Here is a 9,784-nt window from a genome sequence, read left to right as displayed (position 1 = left end):
TCGATTATCGCGTAAAGCCATGAACTTTACGTCCATGCATGGCACTTAAAGCTCAAAATGCCAAGAACATGTTCTTCAAAGGGTTTTTCTCTCAAAAGCTCTATTATGGCAGAATAAAAGAATGACCTTAGGGCTTTAGGGACCTCACAAGGTCCAGATCTGAAGTCCTAGCTTCTAAATGAACCCAAAACGCTCAATGTCCCAAATTTGGATGGAAAATCCCTAACTTCAATAATATGAGCTTTACACAATGAAATGAGAAAGGTGAGGACTTTTACCTTTCACAGAAGCCCTTGGGTGCTATAGCCATGAATCAACAGTCTGTTCCCGTCCTTGGCTTGGAAATCCTTCTTTCCTCTTCAAAAGATGCACCAAACACTCAAAAGATAGCTCAATACTCTTTCCTATCTAAATGGCCGATTAGGGTTTTCTCTCGGAGAGGGTAGGTAACTGATGAGCCGCAAATGAGGCTATAAGTGCCCTTAAATAGTCCCCAGACCCGAGGATTTAGGGTTTCACCTCTCAATTTCTACTCAGCGAGTCGACTCTCGGACTCGTCGAGTAGACCACTAATCCCACGTGACAAACCGCGACTCTACTCGACGAGTTAGACTCACAACTCGTCAAGTCACTTAATAAACCTCAACATTAAGCACTTGAAATAATATACCTGGGAGTCCGGATGTTACAATAAACATGATAATAAAACAATAAGGATAGAGATGGAAAACATACCAGTCACGACATCTGACGCTTATCGGGCCTCATCTGTGGTAAGGTGAAATGCTTTACTCTTCACTGCAGGAGTCTCCGCTTTGACCTGACGGCCATCCGTAATCCTCAATGTGGCGGGTGCAGGCGCCGTCACTGCTCCTCCAAACAACCTCGGACAATCGACCTTTTTATGACCGGTCTGGTTATAGTGAAAACAAATCAAGGTCCTCTTAGGGCTGTCCTTGGTCATATGGCCCGCCTGACCACACCCACAACATCCTGATCCCACTGATCGACAAGGTCCACCGTGCAGCTTGTCGTACTTGGCGCATCGGCCTCGTCCCTGTTGGCCTCTGCTGTGAACATCAATGATCTTAGGCTTCTTGGCCTGACCCACTGCCATCGAAACCTGCTCCGGCTTCTGCTTCGTGAAAAGCTCTAACTCAATTTACCTCTCACGGGCCTTCTCAATCATGTAATTTAGGGTTTTGCACCCTGAGACACTCACAAACTCCCGGATATTATCCCCCAGCATGGAGTGATATCTCGTCTTCCTCATTTCCTCATCCGCAACATACTGCAAGACCAAAAGCACCCTCTCCCTGAACTTGGTGGTGATCTTCGCCACCGTCTCCGTAGCCTGGTGAAGGTCCTGGAACTCCCTCACTAGCTGTTGCACCTTAATGGCCGGTGCAAACTCCCGATCAAATCTTCGAACAAACTCGTCCCATGCCATCTCAGTCACACCCGTCGTCCCCACCTCGCAGGTAACCTCCTCCCACCAATCCCATGCTCGGTTTCTCAACATACAGCACACGAATCCAACCTTTGCCACATCGGGACAAAAGCTCGTACGCTGACATTCTTAATGTTAACAATCCAGCAGTGACTAGCGATGGGGTCCTTAACCCCAAAGAACTCGGGCACACCACACGCCTTGAACTCCCGGAATGAGGGAGTTCGAGTCCCAACTTGACCCGCAACGATCTCGGCTCAGAAAGATCTGAGCCTTTCCTCCACAATCTCCATGAGCCCCTCCTTGACGGTACCGAAAATCACTGGGGTAGCGTCAAAGATGCCGCGAGTAACCTCAGCCGTGATAAGATTGTGCAGCCTCTCATCAATAGGCTCCGCAGCATAGCCTGAACCCGATCCCGAACCTGAACCTCCTATCGTAACTATCACCATCCTCAACTGAAAATACAACATAGAAAACGATTGATAAGGAAGTTCGAAAGGATACCTCCCCACCAGACTTCTTAGAGTTCCAGGTATGTCCTTGCCTCGGGTACAAGTCCTGTGCTTTCAGTAGTACGGGCCCAATACTACCTTCCACACCTACCTACACCTTCCTCAAGGCCATACCTGATACCTCTAAATCACCCAACCATAAATAAACATGGCCTACAATATACAACACATACGCATAAACTAGCCTCTTCTAGGATTTTTCAATCATTACAGAACCAGAAACCTCAATCAACACCGCAGGTTACCCTATGCATGCAAGTTATACATAGATAGAATCACATAGACTGTCAAATAAAGTTCCTAACTTAAGACTACAACCAAATAAGGAACAATAAATAAGGCAAAATCCATCATTCTAGGGCTATGCAATCCTAAGCATATACAAATTTGAAAGCATACACTTAGCAAATAATAGTGTCAACATCAATCCCAAGGAATATATATATATATATATATATATATATATATATATATATATATATATATATAACATGGTTAATACATTGGGAAACACTTACTTGAGCTCGGCCGATTTCGCGCATTGTACTCCCCTTTTTACTTAAGCAAACCATTTTCAGAAAAACTTAATTTTTTGTTTCTTTTGAAAAAAGTTCACCATTTCCTCAGTTTGAGTTCTGACACACCCTAGAGTGTGCCCGAATCCCTCAAACAAGGGCTCTGATACCAACTTGTAACGACCCAAAATCCAGGTAAAATTTTTCATTCTTAATTAAGTTTTACAAACATAAGTATGATACCAAAAATTCAATATATAATCATCATCACATAAAATCATCAGATTTCAATAACAGTGAATGCAGAAAATAGTTGAGAGTGCACGTCGCGCCATCAAGTCGGGCCCTTCCATTTAGAACTGGAAGTACCTGAAACCTCAACACAAACTGTAATCTAATGCTTAGCGAGTTTCCCAAACAAAACACATACCAAACGTACAATGGGCCCAACCCTGGGGTTCATTACTAACCCAACACAATTATAGCCCCCCGCCCTGGGTTATATTTCAACCCAACATATCACAATGGGCCCCGCCCTAGGGTATATTTCATCCCGATAAAACATATTGGGCCCCACCCTGGGGTGTATTTCAACCCAATCACAACATGTACCATTCAATAATTAACATATCACATAAACAGACAATGGACCGGCCTTGGTTCCTTAGACCCATGGTTATAGTGAGAAGACTCACCTCAACTGCTGGAATCCCTAGTAAATGCTCGGGCTACGGTATAGAAGAATCCTCACGCTATCTAACAAATAACCCAAGTCAAAATTGGGTCTTAGCCCATAATTGTGGACCCAATCCCGAGTCCAAACTCCTATGTTATAGGTCCATAAGCCATTCTCATATTGGGCCTAACCATTCGTGGCCCGAAAAAATAAAGATAACCCTAAGGCCCAAAAGGCCCAACTAATCTATTTAAGGTGCAAAACAGAACCCTAAGACTCATGCACTTAGACTAGGTCAAATCCCAAAACCCATATAAGGCCTAAAGACTAAAGTCCAAAATTACAAGCTGTCTGGGCCGTACGCCCGACGTACGCACTGATACGCACGACGTAACTCGACCGGAAGCAGTACGCACGACGTACAAGGACGTATGCGTGGCGTACGCGCCAACCATGCAACAATTCATGTAATGACTTAATGCATTAATATTTCATGTCCAAAACCCAGATCTGAACCCATTAGGACCTCTAGGGCTTTAAAGTTGCCAACTTTAAGCTCTTGTATGGCTACAAGAAGCCTAAAGACAAAAATAAGCCTCTTATGTCCTTTCCTACAGCCTATCTTTGGAATGGGGACTAAACAACCTCAAAGCCTGCACCTTTACGAATTGAGATGCCTAAACATGCCTGGAAATGCAACCTAAAAGCTTGGGAGTAGCTCATACTCACCAATATCTAACCCTTTGGGTCAAAAAGGAGAAATATAGCCCTAACTAAGAACTTGAGGTAACATGAGCAAAGATTTGAGCTTAATACCTCAAAGTGGTGCCAAATTAGTAGAAAATGTTGGATCCGGAATCTTGGATACAAAGCTTTCTTCTTGAACCACCTTCTTCACCACCAAGGAAGCTTAAAATCTCTCTAGAAAGCTCAAAAGATTAAAAAATGGCTAGGGTTAGCTAGGAGGGCCGAAATGACAATGGGGACTGAGGTAAGTGAAAGTATTAGGGTCATAATGGGGTTTAAATAGTGCACAAACCCTAATCACTAGGGTTTTGGTATGAGCCACGTATGCCCAACGTACCAAGATGTACGCGCAGCGTACGCACCAGATACCACTACGCTTGGCGTAATAAGGGCTACGCCCCGCGTACCCGAAAAAGTCAAGATTGCACTATCGGGGACCAAAGATGACATAAAATCAAATTCCAAAGGTTAGAAGTCAACATGAATAATATTAGGTGTTACACAGTGAATTTGATTGCTTATGTTGGCTCGGATTGGTCTAAATGTATTTCCACTAGAAGATCTGTAACATGGTTTGTTATTTACGTAGGAGATACTTTAGTATCTTGGAAAAGTAAAAAAAAAACAAAGCACTGTTTCAAGGTCCTCCATTGTGGTTGAGTATAGAGCCCTAGGTTCTGTTACTTGTGAGATTTTATGGAATTTGAAAATTCTTACTGGTTTGAAAATAACAACTGTAAAACCTGTTCCTATGTTTCGTGATAATCAATATGATATTATTTTAGCTCTTAATCCTATTTTTCATGAAATAACTAAACATATTGAAAATGATGTTCATTTCATTCGTGATAATTTTTTTATGGTATTATGTAGATTCATAAGGTTGATACATCATTATAGGTTACTGAACATTTTACCAAATATTTGTCTGTTTATCAACATAAGTTTTTAAATGATAAGTTGAATCTTATAAATCCTTTCGATTGATTAGATTGAGAGGGGGTGTTGAATAATCATCTATTCGGGTCAATCTATAAATTAAAGGATTCTTGTTATTATATTTGATACTAGGTGTGAGACTCATGTATTACATGAGTTTATTTAAAAAAAATACAAAATTCAAAACATTTGAGAAGTTTGTATTTATAAGAAAAGTGAGAAAAAATATTGAATTATAAAAATTAAAGTGTTTTTTTTTCTCATTTAAATTTAAACAAATATTTTAGATAAATAAATAAAGAAAATTAATAAATCTTTAATTTAGTAATTTTGAAATTAAAAGGAAAGTTCATTAAAGAAATTGATATGCATTTATTATTGCATTTAAATACTATTTGGAATTTAATAAAATGAAAATACCATAAAATGACATGTGGAATAAAAATTAATTTAAAAAAACCACAAAATTACATGTGCAAAATAAATGAGAATGTGACATGTGGCAAAATAAATCTTCATTTATTAGAATAGAAGTCTGAAGTCTACAAGGTGCATTTGGCTTATTTTGGAGTTAGGGTTGTATTGTATTTTTGTTAGTATATAAGGGTCTGTTTGTAATAAATGTGATATACATTAAGTTGTTGCTCATTGTGTACGTACATGAGTGTGTGTTGAGATAAAATATCTCTCTCTGATACTGTTCTTCTTCTTCTTCTTTTCCGATTAAGGTGAGTTCATTGATTCTTGGTCAATCTTTGATCTGTGTAGCGAGAATTGAGTTGTACTCTTACAAACAAAACAAACTGGTCATTATATAAAGTGATTGTTTATGTTGGAACTTCGCGTTCTTTACATTTCTATTTAGAAATGTATTGACTTTCCCTCCTATCTTTTTACTATTTGCAACAAATGTAATTTGGAGGATGATCATGGTTTTTTAAGTGTGATGGTGCTCCCAAAATCCTAGAAAGAACCGGAAGGTGGTGTGACATTCTTATTCCGATGGATCATTGAGTTCGAAATTTTGTGCTCCGGATGATAACACCTCTTTTTCTTGCTAAAAGGAAAAAGTTGCATCAAGTGATTATTTCCAATGCATGGTAGGGTATTGGGATTTTAGAAATACTCCATTGTTTGCTTCCAACAAGCCAAGAAAAGACACAATTTTTGATAGTATAATATTGTTTTCTTATAATTAGGTTGTAGACAGAAAACACAATCTTAATGTTGAACTCTTTTGCTTCAAAACCCAATTTTAAACAATGCTATGTAATTTTATCGTTTTATTATGTCATTGTTAGTTTTTTATTATAAATCATTTATTCGTTAAAAAAATAGAAATTGTAAGTTGAATCAACATCAATCCATCTACAATCCCTAAGTAATCCATCACAAAGTGAAAAAGAAAAATCATCGACGGTTGTCAATTATTGACAAATATAGCAACAATCGCTATATGTCGCACATATGTGACTTTGATACTCACTTCTCAAGTAGCGTGATTACTCATAGGCAATGTTCTAAAAAGCTAGTAATGACTTTGCCAAGATATATTATGGCTCCAAAGCTTGCATATTAAGTCACAATTCAGACCATAAAAGATATTGCTTTAAGTCATTTATATATAAAATTTAGATAATAGTAAAAAACATATATATATATATATATATATATATATATATATATATATATATATATATATATATATTTGTGTGTAAAAATATAAATTATATACAAAATTTCCGCCTAATATAACGTTTTAGAAAATGCTATAACTTGTTTTCTTATAAAATTTAGGCTTGACTTTGCCGTCAAATCATGTCTCGTTATTTAGAGTGACAATGTATATATTTCACATTATCTTTTTATAGAAACCTTTGTCATGTACCATAATCGTCCATTCCATTTGCCTTTTATAAATGTTACATTATTTTTCTCAACACTATATAAATAACTCATCCTTTTCTATTACAAATAAGTAAACAAAATCATTAATCTTTCATTCTTTTTTTTTCTATTTCTCAATGTGAAATACTCAACTTTCAACAACTTGAAGCTCTGTATTCTTACTATCTTCACTTTCTTGTCGAGTGGAGGAGGAATAGGATGAAGATGAAGAAGCAGACTCAACGTCTTTTGTATTTTCTTCATGAATGGTTTTCATTTCTTGAATGCGAGGTGGACTCATCAGTGTCTCTTCGACATTCTCAGCTAAATGCAACTTCATCTCACGGTGCTCTTGACATAACGCACACCAATGCAAACAACAATGTACCCCACAAGGGTCACAAGGAGAATCCTGCACAAAAATCTTAACCATAACTAACTAATTCTCAAATAGTTTGAGTTATGGAGTGCTTATATATGCGTGTGTTGGATCAATGATGAAAGAAAATTTTATGCAATACCCTTAGGTGATATTTACGTTGAAGTGACTGTCGTGCCATGCCGGTATAAATACCACACATCCACCAAGCAAAGAGAAGACCCTCAGTAATGAGACACGACGTACTTGGATCTATTCCCGGGACCAATGCAATAACTGTCGCTAAAACCATGCCACCTTCTACACATAACGCATGACACATACATGCATTGTTTGCGGGAATCTCTTCATTGAGGCTCTCTACATTGCGCCCAAACAACATACATGGACAAAAGAACCCCGTCACGCCTAAAAAGAACCATTTGAAGTATTTAAAGAAACGAACATGTATATAGGTTTATAGTTTATGTATAAATAGATAGCAATTAAAACAAAATATCAAAACTTACAACTTTCAGAATCATCGGCACAACTAAATATTCCCGTAGACCAATCTTCATCGGCAGGTGGCTCATATGTTGATGGTAAGGCTTGCCCACATTCTGGGCATCTACGAGCTTGCAACTATCAAAAGATAATAACATTAGCAATTCAATTTTCAAGAATCTGAAATTTTATCATAAAATCAAAACCGACCGGCCAAAGGCAGAGTGAATCAATACATAAACACATTTGCGCGCATGCATATACACATACAACATTAATTTACATGCACATTGTTTTTGGTAATAAATTTGAAAACCTCATGAATATCAATTGGTTGATTGAGCTCCCCGGGTGTGACATCTTGTAGCGATGCTTCTTGCTCTTTCGTAAGCTTCACATAAGACTTTTCTCCCATTTCTCTTTATTCTTTTCTTTCGGAGATAGGAAACGATAGTTTAATTTTTACTCATAAGTTCCACCGATTATTCGCACACAAGTGTGTGTTTCTACGTGTATTTATGTATGTATTCTCGACCCTACATTTTAGTTCAAGTGAGAAACTATCTCTCAATTGTTCAAAAAAACGTGTGGACCAAACTTGGTCTTAATACTTACATATTCAGAACTTGATGCATACATTTTACTACTTTGGTAACAACAATTTCATATTTCTTTCTTTTCATGCGATATTGTGTATGATTTCTCTCAATTCGAATTTATAAGAATAATAACAGGGAAATTAAAGAAAGTTAGATTGTTCATTACTTGGACGTCGTAATTATGATAGAGGAGGCTTCTATATAAAAACCAAATAATTTAAGATGTCAAACTCTTGTTTTAACACAAATTTTTGAACATGCTCTAATATTTATGTTATGGATTAAGCACAAAAAATAATAATGTGATTTCATTGCTTTGTTTATTGTATTATCATATTTTTATTCATTTCTGTGCAACAATGTAGTTTGGAATTGAAAATCAAGACTTTTTATTTCTACACTCCACATTATAAAACTCCACTCTATTTTGACCTATATTAATTGATTATTATTATTATTATTTTAGACTTTGGTAAAAAGTTGTGGGCTGAGTCAAATTGTGGCGTGTTACCAATAAATATTATCTCATAAATATTATCTTTTTTATTTATTTACTACACACATCTTTTTTGTTTTATTTCCTTTTTTATTTATATATCTTTTTTTTAATATTTAAACATTGGTAGATTTTTTTTCACATTCTTTCAGCAATAATGATTAAACTCATATGTTACTATTTTATTTTGTTTCCATATATATTTTGTTATTAGATATTATAATTTCAATAAAAATATAATTTTTTATTATATTAAAATGATATGTAGGCATATATTTTTTTTAATAAGAATAAAGATTTATATTATATAATAGAAATATAATTATTGTTTATGTAAAAGAATAGAAAAAGTTTATATGATTAATGCTATGAATAATTTGTTTAATAAAAAATTTAATATAAAATATTAATATTTTCTTTTTGAAACAATATATTCAGATTTTATTTTATTTTATTTTTATTTTTATTTTTATTTTTATTTTGCAAATATGTCTCATAAATTTGTTTATATACGATTTTTATTAATATATGTGCTTATTAACATTACAATTTTGGGCTTCTAAAAATACAACCATTTTTTTTTAAAACACATTAAATGACAAGCGATATGTTTTTTTATTTAATATTGTGGTGATATTTCCGACGAATCGTTTGCATTGTTTGTCATTAAAAAATTTACTTTTTGTTTAGTTTAGTTTAAAAAAAACAACCATTTTTCAAGACATATTTACTTCTTAATTTTTTTTTTAATTTTGGTATTTATAATCATTTATCTTGTAAAAACATTGAAAAAAATTAGAAAATAATAAAGTAAGTAAAAATTTAATTGAATATAACAAAATAATAAGAAAGTTTGAAAAATAAATTAATAATTTGTAATTATAAAATAATAAAATTAATAAAGTTACTATAATGATTGGAAAGTGTAATGATGAAATAATAAGGTTCGGAGAGAGGAAAACATTTTTTCGAAAAACAATACCTAATATATTAGACTACGTATAGAATGGAGTGCCATAACACCATCCGAAAATCAATTATACAAATATTGTCTTATTATGAACACACCAACCTACACTACCATCATACACCATT

The 9,784-nt window shown here is 35.1% G+C and overlaps 1 protein-coding gene across 2 annotated transcripts; it reads right to left on the bottom strand.

Annotated features, from left to right (window-relative positions):
- Positions 1 to 6,725: 6,725 nt before the first annotated feature.
- LOC145163184 (cell number regulator 6-like) lies at positions 6,726 to 8,069 on the bottom strand. Of its 2 annotated transcripts, none has more exons than XM_079082046.1 (4): positions 7,911 to 8,069; positions 7,618 to 7,732; positions 7,251 to 7,516; positions 6,726 to 7,141 (listed from the first exon to the last, which is right to left on the bottom strand). In XM_079082046.1, the coding sequence occupies exons 1-4, from the start codon at positions 8,007 to 8,009 to the stop codon at positions 6,878 to 6,880; spliced, it is 744 nt and encodes a 247-aa protein (XP_078938172.1). In that variant the 5' UTR covers positions 8,010 to 8,069; the 3' UTR covers positions 6,726 to 6,877. The 2 variants fall into 2 exon arrangements, with proteins under 2 accessions (XP_078938172.1, XP_078938174.1); XM_079082048.1 differs by having other exon boundaries at positions 7,805 to 7,914.
- Between the last annotated feature and the right edge of the window lie 1,715 nt (positions 8,070 to 9,784).

The sequence above is a fragment of the Lactuca virosa genome, chromosome 3 (genome assembly GCF_052849685.1).
Source record: "Lactuca virosa cultivar CGN04683 chromosome 3, Lactuca_virosa_CGN04683_v6, whole genome shotgun sequence".
NCBI classification, from domain to species: Eukaryota; Viridiplantae; Streptophyta; class Magnoliopsida; order Asterales; family Asteraceae; genus Lactuca; species Lactuca virosa.
This window is presented reverse-complemented; position numbering and strand designations above follow the sequence as displayed.

Excerpts from the sequence above, each read along its gene's own strand:
- LOC145163184 (XM_079082046.1), bottom strand. The coding sequence starts at position 8,009 with ATGGGAGAAAAGTCTTATGTGAAGCTTACGAAAGAGCAAGAAGCATCG. Across the intron at positions 7,517-7,617 it reads TGCCGATGATTCTGAAAGTT|GCGTGACGGGGTTCTTTTGT; the intron begins GTAAGTTTTGAT and ends GGTTCTTTTTAG. Across the intron at positions 7,142-7,250 it reads AACGTAAATATCACCTAAGG|GATTCTCCTTGTGACCCTTG; the intron begins GTATTGCATAAA and ends ATTTTTGTGCAG.